General features: G+C 45.5%; 1 protein-coding gene across 5 annotated transcripts in view; it reads left to right on the forward strand.

Annotated features, from left to right (window-relative positions):
• The window catches only part of SCLT1 (sodium channel and clathrin linker 1), a 419,430-nt gene that overhangs the window by 152,349 nt on the left and 245,712 nt on the right, over positions 1-21,369 (forward strand). For all 5 annotated transcript variants that reach the window (XM_069242161.1, XM_069242151.1, XM_069242154.1 and 2 more), the window contains one exon: positions 11,524-11,614. In XM_069242161.1, the coding sequence (XP_069098262.1) occupies positions 11,524-11,614 (91 nt within the window). The remainder of the gene's footprint in view (positions 1-11,523; positions 11,615-21,369) is intronic.

The raw sequence follows: 21,369 nt of genomic DNA on the forward strand, positions 1-21,369 counted from the left end.
ATCTTCTTGATTTACAAAACCCACTATTTTCAGGACAACATACTCTTTTCATATCATGAGACTATTAATATATCTATTGGGTTTCCTTATTCACAGATACATGCTATGTGCTTTTGATTTTCTTAATCACTCCTTTGCAGATAGCTAATTGTATTTTATCCTATGACAAAGGTGACCACCAGAATCTAGCTATACCTCTATCTGTTAATTTTCACCAAAAGTGTCAGTGAAACATTTTTCCTATATTATATTGTAGCATTGCATGCATTGAGCTACGCGCCGCTAGAATGCCACTTGTGGAAAAAATCCCTCTTGTTGCCTGGCCTGCCTTACAGAATGATATTGCTGGATTTTGAACTGTGCAACCTGGGGTACTGCTGACCAGTCACGAGTGCATGTGCTCTGATTCCTAAAACATGCTAAGATTAGTGAATCACCACTTAGCATATTTCCAGGACGGCTGTAGCATATAGTGCAAAAAATACAGAACTGGCATGTAAAGTTAGATGTCACCTGTTGTGTCATCCACTTGGCTGAAAAGAAAAATAATGCTTCAGGCTTACGTGTGTTGTCTAACTGCCGCAGCTTTTAAACGTGCAGGCGAACCTATCAAAATAACCTACTTTTGAAAATTAAGTAAGTCACTCCCAAATAGACATTGTAGGCCACAAGCTTGGGTGCCTAGTATTTAAAAGTAAAATGTGAAAGAAATTAGGTTTGCATGTTTTGCACTGAGTAGCCCCCAAAAGCTATTTTGCATGTATACGGCTGTGGCTTTTTCCATGAGAAAAAGCTAATGGACAGTTAAAGTTCTAATTCTATAATATTAGTTTGGAGTAAGCAATGTATTCAGTAACTATTGCTAATATTTATTACAACTCCACTTCAGTTGTACAGTTTTTTGTTTTTTTAGAAATATGAAAAAAAATAAACAAAATTAAAGGTTAGACATGGCCTACTGGAAGATTCCATAGCCCTTTTACATTAGCCCACCAGCAGCTTTCTGATTTGTCAGTTGGAAACTGCTCCTAGAGCAAAAACAATGGCTTGTGCCTTTTGGTCGTACTCATTCTCTCTCAGGAAAGGCAGTTTAGGAGGGTACAGAGCCTAATTAACTCCAAAGGGGCCAGGTTGAAAGCTACCCATTGATAGTTAACTTTAAATTGGCACCTGGAAAGAAGGTTTTTTTTAACACATTCTAGTGGGAAGGAGAGCTGGTTCCAGAACCAGTTTGTTATTGTTGGGTAGGAGAGGACTCTTCATTTCCCTAGACGCATCCTTTCCAGCCTCTTTCATGGGCAGAAGCGTCCCTTAGAATGGTGCACTGTGTGATAGTTTGTAGTATGGGAGACGTGAGATGCTGCACAATACGGATGGTTTGCCTTAGGGAACCCTTTGCCCATTTATTAAGGAGTGTCCATGAGTCACCTCAATACACAGGGTGGTCAATTTTATGGAAATGGCACATCAACCCCAACTCCTCAAAACCCATCTGGGACTACTGTCTGTAACCCGTGTGGAGATCTTAAGGGTTGCATCTGCTCCTGCTTGTGCCCAGGATCAAGACTGTGTTGCTGCAAAGACATCAGCAACTGCAAGAGACCTTTTACTGTAAAGACCAGTTGATCATTGGCAAGTAGACCTGGACTGATCTGTGCATGTGGCCTCTGCTGGATTGAGTCCAGTACCCTAACTGCTTATCCTGTGTTTTGGGGAGCCTTGAAAGTGACCAGAAACAGCCATTCCAAAAAGATGGAAAAGTTGTGGCTGGAAAATTTTCAGCCTAAAGGGTGCAAGACTAACCACCCTAGGATTATCCTCCCAAGTTGCTACCTCTGAAGGCAAGGAAATCGCAGCTAACATATCCAGTTCGGTGTGGCCTGCCCAGCTACGGTGCCAGTCTTGTTCTGCTGAGGGTTTTGGAGCTCCAAACGCCAGACCTAGTCCCAAATTACAAATCTATGAGGAAGGAAAAGTATCTGACTGAAGAGAAGACTTCAACAGGTGAAAATTGGGATTTTCCTACTCTGACCCTTTTCTGCCAAAATCAACAGCTTCATCAGGACCTCATCCAATGACTATTCAGATTTCGAGAGGACTTTAATGGTAAACAACCTTCAACCATGCCCTGCTGGAAAATTTCAACTTGCATCAAAAACACTAAGGGCCTCAGTAAGACTTTGGAGGACAGTTTGCTCAATCACAAGCATGCAAGTTATACCGTTCTAAATTGCACCCTAAGTTAGCAGATAAAAACATTAACCAGGATGAGTCAATTGGTGTATGTGACCTATTCTCCATTGCGGTCAGCCAGAAATCACAGCAGGGTCCTGGTCAACCAGGAGCAGAGATTTCTCATTGGCGCTTTACTTTTTCTTGGCACTTTTTTTCTGTGTCCACTGATTTGAATTTAATCATTTTGGTGTCATTTCTCTCATAAAATATGTCTTGTTTTCATTTATTTTTTTAACCCCTTATCCACCAAGGATCATTGAATCAATCCGGGATTTGTAAAGTGCACTACTCACCGAGAGGGTCTCAAGGTGCCGAGGACGGGAGGGGGGAGAAGGTTCGGGGGGGGGGGGGGGGGGGTAACGGTGGTGCTGCTACAGCTCGAACAGCCAGGTCTTGAGAAGTTTCCTGAAGGTAAGGTCTTTGATCTGGTGTAGATGGGTGGAAAAAGTGTTCCAAGTTTTGGCGGCGAGGCACGAGAAAGATCTACTGCCGGTTGTAGTTCTGTGGACGCGTGGGACAGTTGCGAGGGCGAGGTCAGCGGAGCGGAGATGCCGGGGTGGGGTGTAGAATGAGAGACATCTGTTGAGGTATTCTGGTCCAGTGTTGTGCAGTGCTTTGTGAGCGTGGGTGATGAGTTTGAAGGGGATTCTCTTGTTGACTGGGAGCCAGTGCAGGTTTTTCAGGTGGTCTGTGATGTGGCAGTGACAGGGGATGTTCAGGATGAGGCGTGCGGAGGCGTTCTGGATGAGTTGCAGTCTGTTCTGGAGTTTGGCGGTAGGGCATTACCGTAGTCCAGTTTGCTGCTTACAAGGGCTTGGGTGACTGTTCTTCTTGTTTTGGTGGGTATCCATTTGTAGATCTTTTGGAGCATGGAGGAGGAGATGGTGTTGACTTGCTGAGTCTTGGATAGTGAGGGGTACAAGATGAATCCTAGGTTGCATGCGTGGTCGGTGGGTGTCAGAGTGGTTCCGAGAGTGGCTGGCACCAGGAGTGATCCCAAGCAGAGGGGGTGGATCCGAAGATGAGGACTTCCGTCTTGTCAGAATCGAGTTTGAGACTGCTGCTCTTCATCCATTCGGCGATGGTCTTCATTCCTTCATGGAGGTAGGTCTTGGCGGAGTCCTTGGTGAGGGAGAGGATCAGCTGGGTGTCGTCAGCGTATGAGATGATGTTGAGGTTGTGGGATCGGGCGATATTAGCGAGCGGGCCATGTAGATGTTGAAGAGGGTCGGGCTGAGGGATGAACTCTGGGGTACGCCGCAGATGATTTCAGTGGCCTCCGAGCGGAATGAGGGGGGGATGCAGATTATCTGGGTTCTGACGGTGAGAAAGGAGCCAGGGCTCTGTCGAGGTTTCCAGCACAGGCTAAGCGTAGGGTGTAGTGGCAGACGGTGTCGAACGTGGGCAAAAGGTCAAGGAGGATGAGGGCTGTGGTTTCGCCGCTGTCCAGTATGGTTCTGATGTCGTGGGTGGCGGCGATGAGGGCGGCTTCGGTGCTGAGGTTGCTGCGGAATCCAGATTGGGAAGGGTCCAGGGTGCGGTTCTCCTATAGGAAGCGGGTTAGTTGTCTGTTGCCAGCCTTCTCAATGACTTTTGCCAGAAAGGGGAGCAGGGAGATAGGCCGGAAGTTCTTGAGGTCCTTTGAGTCCGCCTTGTTTTTTTTTGTTGTTTTTTTTAGGGGGGCGGTTGATTTCAGCATGTTTCCAGCTATCTCGGAAGATGGCGGACTCAAAGGAGCTGTTGATGATTTTCCGTAGTTGGGGTGCGATGACGGAGCTTGCTTTGTTGAGGATGTGGTGAGGGCAGGGGTCAGATGGAGAGTTGGAGTGGATGGTGTTCATGATTTCAATGGTGTCGTTGTCGTTGACAGTGGTCCAGGAGAGCAGGAGGTTGGTGGGAGGTGAATCTGTGGTGTTGGCAGTTGCCGGGGGGGGGGGGGGGGGTCTGGGTGCTAAAGCTGTCATGGATGTCTGCAATCTTGCGGTGGAAGTAGGAGGCTACGGAGTCGCAGAGGTCTTGGGATGGCGGGATGTCGTTGACATTGGAGCTGGGGTTGGAGAGTTCCTTGACGACGTTGAAGAGCTCCTTGTGGCTGTGTGCGTTGTTGTTGTTGATTCGGTCTTTGAAGGTGGTTCTTTTGACGGCTTCGCGTTTTTGAGGTCTTTGTGGTTGTCAAGAGTCTGATCTTTGCACCACTTTCTTTCAAGTCTTTGACAGCTTTGCTTAGATTCGTGGAGGTCGGCGGTAAACCAAACGGCCTTTCTGTCAGTGCGTCTATTGGAGGGATTCTTGATTGGGGCAAGAGTATTGGCACAGGTGTTGACCCATTGTCTAAAGTTGCGGGCAGCTGCATCAGTGTTGGTAGAGTTGATGGGTGGGTTCTGGGAGAGGGTCTTCAGTGACCTTGTTCCAACTGCGGTTGCGGTTTCGTCCTTGGCTGAGGCGCGAGGACGTAACAGTTATGTCCTGGGACTGGCTTAATGGGAGTGGGAGAACACTTCTCCTTCCACCCCTGATTTTCGCCCCCACCCGCGCTAATCTCATCAGATGCCGCCCCATTCCAGCACGATCAGAAGAGAAATGCTAGCATTTCTCTTCCAATGCTGGGGGTGACACAGAGACATGAAAGTAAAGGAAAGGCCTTTCCTTTCCTTTCATGTCTCAGTGGGAATTTCTGCAGCCCGATCGTGAAGCGATCGGGCTGCAGAAATTCCCACTAGACACCAGGAATTTTGTGTTAGTGTCTATTTGTTTGTTTCCATATAAGGGGAGCAGCCTTTTTGGCAAGGGCTGCTCCCCAGTGGGGCAATATAATATTAGGCCTTTTCTCCCCCTCCCCCGGGGCAGATCGGCCTATTTTAATTAGGCCGACCTGCCCCCGGGGGGGGGGGCAGAACCCATTAGACACCAGGGATTTTTTTTTTTACATATACAAAAAAGGAGTGACCCCTTGAGCAAGTGTCACACCCCTGGGGGAAAACTCTTTTTAGGCCATTCCTGCCCCCTTTGGGAGCAGATTGGCTTATATTTATTAGGCCAATCTGCCCCTAAGGGGGGCAATAACCACTTGACACCAGGGATTTTTTTTCGTCAGTTTCACGCAAGGGAAGCGACCCCCTTAGGCAAGGGTCCCTCCCCTGGGGGGCATTTTTTTTTTAGCCCACTTCTGCCCCCTTTGGGGGCAGATCGGTCTATTTCAATTAGGCCAATCTGCCCCCAAGGGGGTCAGAAACTACTAGGCACCAGGGATTTTATTTTATTTTTTACAGATGGGAGCGACCCGTTAGGCAAGGGTCGCTCCCCTGAAGGGGGAAATTTATTTTTGGCCATTTCTGCCCCCAGGGGTGGGGGGCAGGTAGAGACCACTTAGACATCGGGGATTTGTGTGTGTATTTGTCTTTTTGGGGGGCAGCCCCTTGGGCAAGGTTCGCTCCCCATGGGGGCACATTACTTTTGGCCATTTCTACCCTATACCCCAACCCCAAATAAATGAGGACCAAGTTCTTCTGCCCACAGGTGGGCAGATGGGACAATTACCCCTGATCTACTCCCTGGTGGGTGGGGGCACAAAGTGTACTAGATGCCAGGGAATTAAAAAGAAAAAAAATAGTGGGGTGGTGGCTACCAACCAGTATGGGCATGGTTATGGCCCTACCCCAACTGAAGAGGGTAACAGTCTTTCAGCTCTCCCTTGGCACACTAAAACATCTTATCCCAAGGCTAGCATGAGGACAACTGATTATTTTGATTTTACGTTTGGGCCATGAGAGCTCATCTAACTCTCATAATCGTCCCACTTGGAACGGTGAGGGCTGCACTGTTTTTTACTTTGGGACGCTGCCCTGTAGAAACATCTACGAGACCTAGACACACCTGAAAACTTAACATCTGGGTGAGTCCAGGGTGGTGTGCTTCACATGCACCCCACACCATTTTCTTACCCACAATGCCCTGCAAACCTCCAACTTTACTTGAATTCACACATTTGTACAACATATTTGTGACTGAACCTTCTGCAATCTGCAGGAATCCACAAATTTCCTACCACCCTCCATTGTCACATCTATACTGATAATAATTCTGCCCCACTTGTCAGCCTAAAAACGTTCCCTCTCAATTCCGACCTGTTTTTGGATCTTCCCTGTCACAGGCACTTGGCCCAACTGCACAAGTGAAGTATCGTTTTCATCGGAAGACTGAAATGTCGGAAAAATGTACTTATTCCTTTTTGCTAAATTTGAGGTTTGCCGTGGATTCTGGGTAAGAATACACTGGGGGAATCCATGTACGTCACACCTCCCTGGACTCCCTTAGGTGTCTAGTTTTCAGAAATGTCTGGGTATGCTAGGTTTCCCTAGATAGCTGCTGAGCCTTGGTCCAAAAACCAGGTGCCCCCCCCAAAAACAGGTAGTTTTGTATTTGATAATTTAGATGTGTCCACGTAATGTTGGAGCATTTCCTGTTGTGGGCACTAGGCCTATCTACACAAGTGAGGTACCATTTTTTATCGGGACACCTGGGGGAATGCTGGGTGGAAGGAAATGTGTGGCTCCTCTCAGATTCCAGAACTTTCTATCACTGAAATGTAAGGAAAGTGTTTTTATTGCCAAAGTTTGAGGTTTGCGAAGCATTCTGGGTAACAGAACCTGGTGAGAGCCTCACAAGTCACCCCATCTTATATTCACCTAGGTGTCTAGTTTTTAAAAATGCGCAGGTCTGGTTTTCCTAGGTGCCGGCTGAGCTACAGGCCAAAATACACAGCTAGGCACTTTGCAAAAAACAGGTCAGATTTCAATGTAAACATGTGATGCGTCCATGTTGCATTTCCTGTCGTGGGCAATAGGCCTACCCACTCAAGTGAGGTACTGTTTGTATCTGGAGACTTGGGGGAATACAGAAGAGAAGAAGTGTTATTGCCCCTTGTCTTTTTCTACGTTCCTTCCTTCCTGTAAGACAGTGTGTAAAAAAGATGACTATTTGAGAAATGCCCTGTAATTTACATGCTTTTATGGGGACCCCGGAATTCAGAGATGTGCAAATAACCACTGCTTCTCAACACCTTATATTGTGCCCATTTTGGAAATACAAAGGTTTCCCTGATACCTGTTTTTCACTCTTTATATTTCACCAAATGAATTGCTGTATACCCGATATACAATGAAAACCCATTGGAAGGTGCAGCTCCTTTATTGGCTCTTGGTACGTAGGATTCTTGATAAACCTACAATCCCTGTATATCCCAGCAATCAGAAGAGTCCAGCAGACGTAATGATATATTATTTTTGAAAATCTGACATCGCAGGAAAAAGTTACAGGGTAAAACGTGGAGAAAAATGGGTGTTTCTTTTTACCTCAGTTTAAAAATGATTTTATTTCAGCTGTTATTTCCTGTAGGAAAACCTTGAAGAATCTGCACAAATGACCCCTTGCTGAATTCATAATTTTGTCTACTTTTTAGAAATGTTTAGCTGTCCAGCATCGGTTTCACACCCATTTCTGCCACTAACTGGAAGGAGGCTAAAAGCACAAAAAATAGTGGGTGGCCCCAGTAAAATGCCAAAATTGTGTTGAAAAATGTGGTTTTCTGATTGAAGTCTGCCTGTTCCTGAAAGCTGGGAAGATGGTGATTTTAGCACCGTACACCCTTTGTTGATGCCATTTTCAGGGAAAAACCCACAAGCCTTCTTCTGAAGCCCTTTTCCCCCTTTTTTTTTTAAAAACAAATTTTTCGTTGTATTTTGGCTAATTTCTTGATGTCCTCCAGGGGAACCCACAAACTGGGTAACCCTAGAATCCCTAGGATGTTGAACAAAAGGATGCAAAATTGCAAATTTGGCATGGGTAGCTTATGTGGACAAAAAGTTATGAGGGACTAAGTGCGAACTGCCCCAAATAGCCAAAAAAAGGCCTGGCATCTGAGGGGGAAAAGGCCTGGCAGCGAAGGGGTTAAATTGTTATGGTATTTTTATTGTGTTGTGTTTTTCCCTTCTTTTTGTTTTTTTGGTGCTGTTGAATAATTTATACACTTTACCTAAATTGATCCAGTCTGGTCTCTGCCATAGTTACTAGAGGATTGGGGCCCATGTTTAAATTATTTAAATAGTGTGTTTAACTCAACGGTGTTTTGGGACGTATTGCTTGAGGTGGAAATCCTGGTCACCCATATTCTTTATACCAGTGTTTCCTGTTTTTGATTGTTAAATGCTAAGGAGGTATCTGGTATTTATTGCCAGTTCTAGGAATAGGTCTGTGGTGTTACCAGTGAGATTAGAAGTAGAATTTGTCACATTACGATAAAGGAAAACATCTGCAATACTAACTGTAGCTATTTTCCTTTATACGCGGCCAAAATCGCAAATTCTAATAATCGCAAATTCAATAGAAGCAACTTCTTATATTTTTCTCTATGTATATTGCATTAGAATCCATTGGACACAAACTTCAGAAGTATGCAACGCACTCTTCTTATAAACATCACCTCGAGCTTTGTCAGTGGACCCAGCCTTTTTTCAGCCAATGCAGCTGCTCATGCTGTATGGCTATGCACAGAGGACTCTTTCCACGGGGACTAATCTTGTGCAAGGCCTTGTGAACAACTCCTGTCCAACCCACACCACTTATTTACTGCCTTGGGCACCTGTTTTGTATAAGACTGATGCTCACCATAAGCACTGGCCAGCTAAACCTTTTGCCCACACTTTCAACCATGTACAGCAGGCTCCACACTATGGACCCAGTACCTTGCCTCTGTCTACTGCAAAGAACAAGGTGACCGAAGAAATACTTAAATTGCTCGCAGCCACTGGCAATACCTAAGAGCTGCATTCCAGACCATCATTTTTCACCCACTCTGCTTTGCCATTTTAGACAGAGACACGCTTTATGGAAATAAGTCTTGGTGCTGCTCCAGTTGGAACAGTCTAACCCCAACAGCCACACCAGGCCCCCTCCAGAGGGTAACACAAGCCACCCCAGACCAGTTTCGACCTACTTAGGTCTCATCATTGAGGTATAGCTTGAGTCCGGTGGCACAGGGAGCACGGGAGCTTCAGCAAACCTTTATAAAGCAAGATGGAGACCAAGATTTAGTTTGTCTGCCTGAAGGAGAATTCTAAAATTTGAAGACAGGTAAACTTTGGTTGTGTCTGGTTCCCCAGCATTACTCACAAAGTTGGGTTAAGAGGTACATCCCTAATATATTAATTTGTATGCCCTTTGGTCTTCAAGAATACTGCACACAAAGTGATCAGAAGGCATTTGACAGATCCAGGACACTTGAAGATTACTGTCTCCTGTGGTTGGGGCACTAGAGCATCTTGTTGGTGTGACCAGACATGACGAAGAGGAAATTAACCTCCGAGTGGGGAGGAACGCTAACCCCTGATTTCTTGAAGACTTGACAATGTTAAGTTGGCAGAAATTTCTGTGGGGAATATGTTTCAACTGTTTGGGCAACCCAGAAGCCACAAAAACCCAGAAGGTTGCCCATAATTGTTAAACAACATAAAGTGAGGAGCAGCAGTGATGGTTTTCTGTAAAACACCTGTAAGGAGTTTACATTGCCCATTTATAGCTCTGTATCTGCAGCAATCTACACCCAGTTGTTCGGACTCAAACAACCATTTCCACCGTCTATCTTGTGTGGTTCTGGTTATATACGCTTTGAAAGGTCCTGGTAGACCTACCCTCTTTTCCGGTTCCAAATGGGAACTGGTAGTGCCATTTGGTCTCATGGGTACCTTTAGGCCATAGGTGCCCCCATATTACTGTAACTGGTCTATTCTAAGATACACCTCAAACCTTTGGTACACCTATGTGAAGCCATAGTAGGTGCTGAGCCATTCCAGCCTTTGTTTGCTTTCAAAATCATTTGAACTTTCTGACAAAACTTGAGTTGAAATGAGGTCGGAAAAAAAGCAATCTCAAGAAGTCCTCTAGTGGAGGAGACTAAAACAGAAGTTATAAGATGCTCATTCGACTTGAGGATAATAAGTTAAAAAAATATTGAAAAAAGGATCTTGTAGGAGGACAACACTTGGAGGTGAGCATCTTTCAAAATAGTGGTCCACTGGGGTAGCAAACTCCGGCCTACCCAACAATATAGTTCAGTCATTTCTTCAATTAACACTAACATAGAAGGGATTTTAGTAGAGTGAAACCTTTGGTACTTAGGTTATTACAAATCTGGAACTTGAGCCTATCATCACTTAAAAATTAGATTAAGCAACTGCAATGTCCTTTTCAGTCTTAGTCATTTTTGTACTTTTCTATTGATAAGACTCACTATTTTTAAAGCCTCTTTTTGTGCCCTACCAATCTTTCCCATTTAAGCTATTCAAGTTTTTTTTTTTTTCATTTTGGACAGCCTGAAGTCTTTTACCTTGGGTTTTATCACTGTTTTGGTATCATGACACTCAATCTTATGATTGCTTATGATTAATTCTAAATCTTTCTCATTGAGTTCAGTTAAATATCCTAAAACTACGTACCTTGCCCGGTTAGCCATTTAAGTTAAGATGATGCATTTAGCTTAAGTGGAAGAGGCATCTGAGGCTTTCTCCAGATAGTCATTTAAAAATTATTGAATATGTTGCAGACAGGTCATACAATAGTACCTTTAAAACGTTTTATTTTATACAAATGGAATGTAAATATTTAGCTGCTACAACTTTCCTTTACTGCTTTTTTTAATCTGAAGGCTCAAGTGAAAGAAATATTTTCCATGTTTTACGTATTTTATAGCAGCAATAATGCAGATAGTACACATCATGGGATGCAGTTTTTTTGCATCAGACAGAATGCAGTATACACTTAGATTGTTGTTAAGACTGACGAAATGGTCAAAGACAAGGTGAGGGGGGAAAGACTTCTTTATTCAGTCACCTACTTTCCGCAACTATCATAACAACTGACATTGCTTCAACATTCTAAACCATGCTCCACTTGGGAACGGCCAATTGTCAGGGGACTGGAATAGGAACATTCAAACAGGAAGAGGGAAATTAATACTTCATTATGTTCAAAATGTTTTCTTGCTATATTATATAATTATAACAATTGTTTTTTTGTTCTCCTTTACACAGATGCATAGGAGTTGTAGCTGTATCTATTTTTACTCTTTACTGGAGCATTAAATTAAAGTCAATAAGTGTTGTTTAATGTCCACCTCTGTATTTACCATGGTAATGATGACCTCATGTAATTTAGGAAAATTGGTTTGTCTAATTTTACAAATTTCTGTTCTATAAATTGATTTAGAATTTTTTTTCTGTACGGTTTTCTCTTTAGAGAAGCTAAAGTGGATCTACGAATTGCAACAACAAAAGTAGAAGAAATGACTAAAATGACCTGCAACTACCAGGAGCAAATACAGCGAAAGGTAGTAGTTTATCTTTTTTAGTACATTTGTAATAACTGTTATGTTAATGTCAATAGGATAAACAATAACATAAAGTTTATAGATTCACTTATGAATACCGCCCTCGTCACATTAAAGGACCACCAGCTCAAGGAGGCCTACTTAAGGCTTGGGAAGAATATTAGGCAACAGTAAGCTTCAACCTAAGTGATTAATTTAGATTTTGTTCCCCCTTTCTATAGACACCTGTATACATATGATCTCAAACTCAAGTTGATACCTCAATGTGTAGACTCATCACCTTTAGAATATCCCAGGCACGTTAATGGATCCAAAGAATTTATCAGCAATGCTCTTATGTGAAGATAGCTGGCGCCATGTAGCTCTGTGGGCACAATGTACCTCTCTGGAAATGACACAGTAAGGTTGCATGTACGTGGCACCCCTGTGCACTTACATCAGTTCTTTTCTTTCTGCGTCCTTCGATGTGGAGCCAGAGTTCCACTCTGAACTTTCAGTTTCCAGACACTTAAAAATTTACCCCAGACATATGCCAGGGAAGATGTTGTGCCTGAAAATGTCACAGTCCAAGTTGCACTTCTACTGCAGGAACAAATGTCAGTCAAGGACCCTTGCAACATGTCTCTGGTCCTTTGGTTCCAAACATGACTGAAATCTGTAAGATAAGTGTGTCTTCATGCACCCGAAGGCAGTCTGTGAATGGGAGGCAAAACTCTACATTGCTGATCTTAAGAAAAGGTTGTGGTCAAAATATAAGACCCACTCTGTTGCAGGGCTGCTCACGATTTTCTTCAAGACGCCAGTCCTTTGAAGTCTTCCTGTAAGTTGAAAACGTGCCGTACGTGCAAGAACGCTAAGCTTAGCTTAACCTCATCCCACCACTGCTAGCTAAACAAGAAAGTGCAAAGGTGTCAATCAATATTCTTTGACCTGATCCCACATCCGGCCCTGACGTGCTCCAAATTCCTTGGGCCTTCACATAGGCCATGCTGTAAATATTTCAACACTTTTGGCTTTCTCTGGTGCACCTTTGGGCCCCAGAGAGCCACAGGAAGTTCCATTTGGACTTCTTTAAGCCCTTCCTTGGTATCGGTGACCCTGCTGAACCCATTCCCAGGATCTTACTGGCACTAGTTCAGACTTCCACACCAGCTCCCTAGGTTCACGCCCCTCCCTTCCATGCTGACCCCTAATAGGCTTCAACCTGCTTGAGTCCTGTGCAACCAGTAGAATGTAATGAGGTTCTAATCCTCAGCCTTTATCTCAGTGCCACAAGTAGCAGAGGCTAGGGGTCCTTATTTGGATATGACTTAGATGTGGTTCTGGGTATGCAAAAGTTTTCCCATGTCTCAAAGGATGAGGAGGAGCCTGATAACTTCCTCCCTCTCACTATACTGATAATAGAATAGTGCTGGATTTTCAGAATGCCAGTGGGCTTGGTACTTCTACAGAGACTTACCTGAACTCGCCCCCTAGGCCACCAATTAAAGGAATTGCTTATCTCACAGAAGTAATGTGAAGTGCAACAGAAGTGCTAGACTTACATTTGGATCTAAGACATTTTTATTAACTCTGATCTTTAAACCAGGTCCTACCTCTTCCTGGCCACTCTTGCCTTTCAACAAAGCTGTTACCAACACTCTTGTGGCCAACTGGTCTACGTCATCCTCCAGTCTTCCGGCCTCTTGACTTGTGGCCACACAACACAGGCCCACCTCCAGTTTTGCTGATTTTCTGACAAGTCATCCTGTGCCTGAAAGTCTGGTGGTTCAGGTGTTGACTGGTAAAGCCACTCCTAATGCCTTTCCCCATTCTTGTGGACCAGGTTACATACCTTTGTCCTTTCAGGGCAGAGTGTACGGCAGTGGTCAACCTTGTTCACACCAGCAGGGACAGTGCTCCTCTGACTCACTCTGTGCCCCTGCTCAGCAGCTGCCAAGCCCTCAGAGGTTCACACTCAGCTAGTAGAAAGCATCCTACATTTCCTCCTTGACTGGGATGCTATCATGTTGGACGGATAGGTCTTAATCATTCTGAGGGGCTACCCCTGCCTTTCCTTCCTCCACAGCTTTCATTTCCACCCCATCCCGTTATTCTCTAACATCAGAATAGATCATTCAACAATCTTCTAGCTAGAAGGCAACCTTCTCCTGACCACTGGTGCCATAGAGCAGGTTTTGGATTCAGAGAGAAAAGGGTGATATTTGTGCTAATTTCTGTTATATAAGAAGACCGAATGCCCAAGGCCTATCATGGACATCTGCCCACGGATTACCTTTTTTGAGGAAATACAAATTCAAACTGCTCACCCTGGCTGAGATCCTTTCTCCTCTAGATCTAAGAGACTAGATGGAGTTCCTGAACTTCTTGGACGTGTAGTTTCATAATCCATCATGCAGTCCAACATACTTAATCTATGTTTCACAATTGGGTTGGAGCACTTTCATTTTGCTGTGCTGTTTTTCAACCTTACCTGGGCACCTCAGGTGTTCACGAGGGTGACATCAGTGGTCACTGTTCATCTTCAGAAGTCAGGAATACATGTGTTACTGTACGCCAACCATTGGCTGTAAACGTAGGCATGTCGCAATCAATAATGGTCCACCTAAGGATGACTGACGAGAAACTGACATCTTTGGTGTTTTCTATCAATGAGCTCAAAAAACACCTGAGCTCCACTCGGAGGATTTCCTTCATGTGTACTGGCATAGACCGAATGATGTTCTATGTCTTTGAACCGCCTCAGCAAGTTATGTTTATTGAGGGTATGATGCTGATGTTTCGGGCTCAATCCTGTGTCTTGGAGACTGCAGGTTTGACGCTTCTTGGACTTCCATCCTACTGCATCTTTCATGTCCTAGACCCCTGATGGCATATGTGGGCCTTGCAGTGAAACCTCCAAACCTCAGGTTTCATTAAGCCTAGCATCAGGGCAGTATCTTTCGTGATTGCAGACAAGAGCCAACCTAACATGCAGCAGGTCATTCTCCTTTGCCCTCCCAGACTTCACAGTTGTGACAGATGGATTAGTGTAAGGTTGAGAATGTGACCTGTGGGAGGTGGAGATCAGAGGCCTCTGGTGGAGAGTCAACTCTTTATTACTCTTCTAGAGCTGCAAATGATCTGTCTGGTCCTGAAGCCTTCCTTCTATCCATCAAATAGAGGTTGGTACAGATCCTCACTCCATATGGTACTGCAGCAGTAGTGCAGAGTGGGATCCTGCATTCTGTGCCAGGAGGCCCTATGTCTCGTGATGTGGCTGTATCCACAAGACATCTTTGTTGTAGTCAATCAGCTAGCAGAATTTCTGAATGCCAAAGCAGAAGAGCTGAGCAGACATAGACTAGTGGACCATAAGTGGCATATCAATCGTGAGGTGCAAAGGGACATATTGGACCAGTGGGGCATTCCCTGTTCTCCTCCTTTGAAGCACACACTGTGAAAACTACTGCAAGTTGGAGTTTCCTCTAGAAAGATCATTGGGAGAATCATTAAGACTTCACTGGGACAGAAATGATCTGCTCGTGTTGCCACTTCTCCCATTACTGCCTAAGGAAAGTCAGGACAGATCAGATGCAAATCATCTCTGTTACCCCCAGACTAGGCTATGAGATTAGGGTTCCCATAGCTCCTGCAATGATCATTTGCCCTCTGAATCAGCAATTACTTCGGGAGAACATCCTGTCTCTGCAACTGATGCTCTGCAGCCTATACCTCCATACATGGTGATGGAGCAGCAGCAGTTAAATACATTTAATCTGCTGACAGAAGTAGTCAATGTCATCCTTGCAGCCTGACTCTCTTCGACAAAGTCAATCTATGCTGGGTGGTCATGGAAATTTCTTGCCTGGTGTGGTGCTTGTCATATTGACCCTCAGCAGGCAAAACTGGTGAATGTATTATTGTTTGTTCTATCATTAGCCTTCAAGGCCTTTCAGTGAGCACATTTTATGATCATCTCTTGGTCTTTTTGGTCTTCTTGGGTTTACCTGATCAACCCTCTATGTATAAGTAACCTGTGATGCCTGTGTTTACCCCAAAGCAATTCATCATCCCACAAAGGGACCAAACCTAATATTTCTTATTTATACGCTTTAAGCTGCTGTACAACTGCTCACAGCTACCCCTGAATCTCAAAACAGATTTCTTGATTATCCTCACCTCTGTGCATCTGAATCTGTGAACTACAGGTGCTCTTGGTGGAAATGCCCTACATCCCTTTCTTCTTAGACTGTTGAGGACCTGGGGAAACTTTTTATCCATAGTTGTGACATAACCTCACGTCAGTCAGTCAATCATGTTGTCCATGTTTTTATCACTGTCTCACCCTTCAAAGGAAGACAAGCGGCTCCATCGGCTGAAACCCAAAAGGACATTGAATTTCTGTATTGCCTGCACAAAAAGCCATTGTGTAGATGATCAGAACTTTGTGGAGTCTTCGGGATCAAAGAAAGACAAGGTGGTTTGGGAAAGAACCTTGTTAAAATGAATTAGTCCTCTGCATCAAAATCTACTATGTGTTTTCAAGGAGCAATGCTCCCTGAAGGCCCGACGGCTCATTCAGTTAGGGCCAAGGTTGCATCTTGCTCCGTTTCTTATGGAGTGGCATGAAGTCACTGCAGAGCCACATGGTGCTACCTGGCAGCGCAGAGGAGCATTGCTGAAAATTATTCTGATCCAGTGTGGCGCCTGGGAGCTATTCTAAAAGTGGGAAATCTGTGATTAGAGTATCCATCAAGAAGCGTGTTAAAGGAAATTAGTACCTCGTTCCTCACTGATTTCTGTCAATAATCATTTAAAAAAGAAGTTGAGTTTTGCATGAGAAAGTATTTTTGAATTCTGCAGTAGGTCCTCTGGGTATCAAATGTTGTCAAAAGTGCAGGGATTAAGACTTATGGCAAGACTAGAACTCCCACTTGCAATCCTCTGAGCAAAAAGACCTAAGATAAAGGTGACACACTTAGTTTTTTCTGATGGATACAACTACCTGTGGATTCCTCACCTAATGAATTTTCCCCATGGGCTAACATCCAACGGAAATTTTCTTCTAGCTCTGCACGTCGACGATGACGCCACAATTGCCCGACTCCCATGCGACGCCGTCTGACATCATCCAGGCAATAAGAGGTCCTCGTCGGCGTGCAGACGTCGGTTCCCTTTTTTCCGTGCCTTCGTGCAACGGTTATTTCTTTGAGGCTCCAGGGAGCTACTGTTTCACTCCAAGTGTTACTAGGTCTCAGCCACGTAAATCGGGTTTTAAACCCTGTAGGGAGTGCGTTCGCCGAATGTCGGTGACAGACCCGCACAAATTGCTTGTGGTGTTTGAGTTCTGACCATGAAGTTGAGGTGTGAGGTTCATGCCAGCGTATGAATCTGAAAGCGCTCAAGGAGCGGGAGGCCAAGTTATTCTTGGCGAAATCAAAGAAGGAGAGACATCACCATCGTAGGTCTTCCTCTAAATCTTCGAAGTCGCACAGACGTCATCGAGACTCCCGGCGCCGGCATGGATCACGACGTCGAGTAAGGACCAATCCCGCTTGAGGTCCCCATCAGCTCGACACCGTAAGACATGGAAGGTTAGTCCGATGGTAACACCTCCGCCTCGGACGACTCCTATTTCTCCTACATCTCCTCTATCTGTCTATGAGGTCGATCCTCATCAGGATCCGGCGGTTTCACCGGTGCAGACTGAGATGCCCGAACCAATGCTGGTGTCACCTCAGGCGCCAACTCCACAGGGATATCTGGCGTTCCCGGCGCCAGGTACAGACCCTGCTGCATTTCTAAATGCGATGTTTAGCATTTTTGCAAACATGGCTCCAGGAGGTGGCCCGTCTGGACCTTCAGGTCCTTTGGCATATGACATGGGTGTTCCGGCTCCATACAGACAGGTGCTTCATGCTTTTCCTTCCCACGGGAAGTGCTGGCTTGATGCCGGTACCAATAGCGTCACCTAGAAGGCCTGTGACGCCGACGACGTCAGCTGCCCCTGTGCCAATGAGTTAACCACAACCTCAATCAACGCTAAAGAAGCCTACTGCGCCGATGGATCCGGCGACTGATGGATCCGAGGATCGATGCCGACCAAGGCCTTTGGCGCCAGCAAACGCCTTATCGACGCAGAGAATTTAGGCCATGTTGCGCTCCAGGAGATTGGCTCTGAGGCTGCTTCAGGAGTAGGAATACGAGAGACAGTTCTTGGAAGAGGGTGAGATCGCAGAGCCCCTGGGAGACCTACAGGGCTTGGACACTGCCAGTGGGTTGGACACTTCCCTGCGTGGGACTTAGCATCTCCTGGGGAGTACACCGAAGAAGCTGCATCTTTCCATTCGGTGGTGAGGAAGGCGGCGGATTTTCTTGACCTTCCTCTTCCAGCTGCTGAAATAAAAACTAACATTCTCACCGAAGTGTTGCACCCTTCTTCACCTGTGGTGGAGCCACTTCTTCCATTTAATGAGGCACTAGTAGACCCGATAATGGAGGTGTGGAAGAAGCCTGTGACTTCAACAGCAGTGAATAGGTCTGTGGCAAGGAGGTATTGGGTGGTTCCAGGGGATCCAGATTTCTTGTCAAAACATCCAACTCCAGAGAGCTTGGTGGTGCAGGCCTCATGTTCCTCCCGCACAGCTCCAGGATCTTTTCCACGGGTCCCTTCAGACAGGGAATCCAAGAGAATTTACCAATCTGCGTGGCCCTGAAATCAACAAATACAACCTGTATCTTGGGCAGGTACATCTGTGTCCTGATGGACGAGGCCAAGACGACACTTCCTGGATTGTCTCAGGAGGTTTTAAACCTTTTGACGGACGCTCAGGTGGCGGCAACTCGGGTCATCGAATCTGGACTTGACACATGTGATTCTGTGGCCAGAGCAATGGGCACCTCTATAGCAACAAGAAGGCCTGCCTGGCTACGATCTTCAGGATTCTCTCCCGATGTGCAGTCAACCCTACTTGACTTACTCTTTGATGGGGATAAACTCTTCTGGACAAAGGCTGACTCTGCCTTGGAGCGGTTCAAGGAGAGTAGGGCCACTGCAAAGTTATTAGGCTTGCAAGCCTCCGTCTCCACTCCTTCACGAGCATTCAGGGGGTTTGGGCGTGGCTCTTCCTTTTCGAGGGAGATTTCAGCAGACAGGCCAGCAGGCTGCCTCTACTCACCCCTATAGATCATATAGGGGAAGCGGTAGGGTTCGTACCAGAGGGGCCACCCAGTAGCACTCTGCCTCTTCCTCTGGAGGGGTGCAGCAGGGAAAGCAGCCTTAGCCCTCCATCAATCCCTTTGCATGCATCTCCTGTAGGGGGGAGATTATTGCAGTTTCCCCACATGTGGGAGTCAATAACATCGGACTCCTGGGTCACCGATATTGTGGGGAATGGCTATAAACTTCCCTTTTGGGAGTTTCCCCCTCACATCCCTCCCCGCCCATCCTTCTGTTTGGAAGATCATCTCCTTTTATTACAACAGGAGGTTCTAGTCCTTTTGTCGAAAGGTGCAGTAGAGTTGGTTCCCGAGCAGGAGAGGGGTCAGGGCTGTTATTCAAGATATTTCCTGATCCCCAAAAAGGATGGTCGGTTGAGGCCAATCCTAAACCTGAGGATTTTGAATTGTTTCCTCAAGCAGGAAAAGTTCAAAATGCTGACCCTAGCACAGGTGCTTTTGGTGTTGAACGAAGGGGATTGGATGGTGTCTGTCGACTTTCAGGATGCTTACTTTCATATCCCGATTCTCAAGTCGCACAGGAAGTATCTCTGGTTTGTGGTGGGATCGCAACACTATCAGTTTGCGGTCCTTCCGTTTGGTCTTCCTTCAGCACCTCGAGTCTTCACGAAGGTGATGGTGGTGGTTGCAGCAGAGCTCAGGAGGAGGGGGATAGCAATATTCCCTTACCTTGACGATTGGTTGATCAAAGCCAAGTCTCCGGAGCTTGTGCTGCGTCACCTACAGTCGACAACCCAGTTGTTGTTCGATCTGGGCTTTTCGGTGAACTTGCCCAAATCTCACCTGGAGCCCTCTCAACGCCTCCTGTTCATAGGGGCAGTATTAGACACAACATTGAATCGGACCTTTCCTCCGCCGGAGCAGATTCAGGACATTCAGGCGTTGATTCCAATGTTCCAGATTGGAGCAGTCGTTCCAGTCCTCAAGGTCCTTCGTCTGCTCGGTCTGTTTGCTTCTTGCATTCTGTTGGTCGCTTATGCACGCTGGCACATGAGGGCTCTTCAGTGGTGCCTCCGCAGGCAGTGGTTTCAACACAAAGGGGATCTCAAGGAATAGATAAGGATCTCCAGAGACACTGCAGCGGATCTTCGATGGTGGGCTGCGGTCGGCACCTTTCTCAAGGAAGGCTGTTCTCGCTGCCCCCCCTCCAGTGGTCACAGTGATAACAGATGCTGCCACTCTAAGTTCGGGAGCTCATCTGGGGGACCTGGAGGTCAAAGGTCATTGGTCTCCAGTGGAACACATGTTTCATATCGATGTGTTGAAACTGCGGCAATACGTCTGGCTCTCAAGGCCTTCCTCCCTTCCCGTCGCGGTCAGTCCATCCAGATCCTGACGGACAACACTACCGCAATGTGGTATATAAACAAGCAGGGAGGGGTGGGGTCGTACCTTCTCTGCTGAGAAGCTCTGCGACTCTGGTCTTGGGCACAGGACCATCGGATTTGCTTGGTAGCAAACCATCTGGCCGGAGTTTTGAACGTACGTGCAGACAGTCTCAGTCGGCACATCTCGACCGATCACGAGTGGAGTCTTCATCCAGAACTGGTCCTTTACATCTTCCAGATGTTTCCTCAGATAGACCTGTTTGCCACTCGGGAGAATGCGCACTGCCCGTCGTTCTGCAGCCTCCAGTATCCGGCGCAAGGAGTGTGAACTGTTATGAATAAGATTGAATAGCGTGCTTTTCTATATGTTATGCTGAAAGAAAACTATGAGGCATGTTTCATCATTTTAATACAAGTATTTTAATTTTACATGTTTTAACTTTAACACGGAAAGCTGTGCTGACTGAAATTGCAATAAGAACTTATAAACTTTCTAAACCTCAGTGGTAAAACAGCTCATTTTCACGCAAACTGTTTCATAGTGCAAATGTGCTGTGATTATGTCAAACTGAAAACATTTTCATCCAAACTGTGTGATCTGCCTACTGACTGTGCTGCATTTCTTGAAACTGTACTGTCTCTATGATTGAGTGATTTATTTCAAAAGTGTGACTGCTAACACTTTACGACTGTCCACATCATGTGTATATTTGAAATATGGCCATTTGGTCATCGCACCATACTCCATCATATATTATAAGTAAATGTTAGTGAGTGAAAAGATGGCAGAGGTTTTCAGTTCAGACATTCTCTGGTCCATTTCAGGGTCCGATTTGGTCTTAGAACAGAATTAATTTGCTGGTGCTTTATCTTACGGATATTGAAGTATGGTGCTAAATAAGGAAGGCATTATGCGAATAAGAGCCATTGTGTGGGAAACTTCCTGTTAATCATCATTAATGTTCGGTATACGGATGCCAACTTTTAACATTTTCTCAATCCATCTTCTTCTCTTTGATGTTGGGTAGGTTGTTCATTCCAGTGGGCTTAAGCACACTTTCAGCTTGAGAATCTTGTACCCCAAGCCCTTTAAATGTAAAGGATGTTCGCTTTGCCCAGAGCATCCAAGCAAATAAGTAATGCATATTATACATTTTTGTTATGTTTTTGTTGTAGTCATAAAGCATTGTTTCACACAGCTCTGGT

This window comes from Pleurodeles waltl, chromosome 1_2, assembly GCF_031143425.1.
Source record: "Pleurodeles waltl isolate 20211129_DDA chromosome 1_2, aPleWal1.hap1.20221129, whole genome shotgun sequence".
Lineage (NCBI taxonomy): Eukaryota > Metazoa > Chordata > Amphibia > Caudata > Salamandridae > Pleurodeles > Pleurodeles waltl.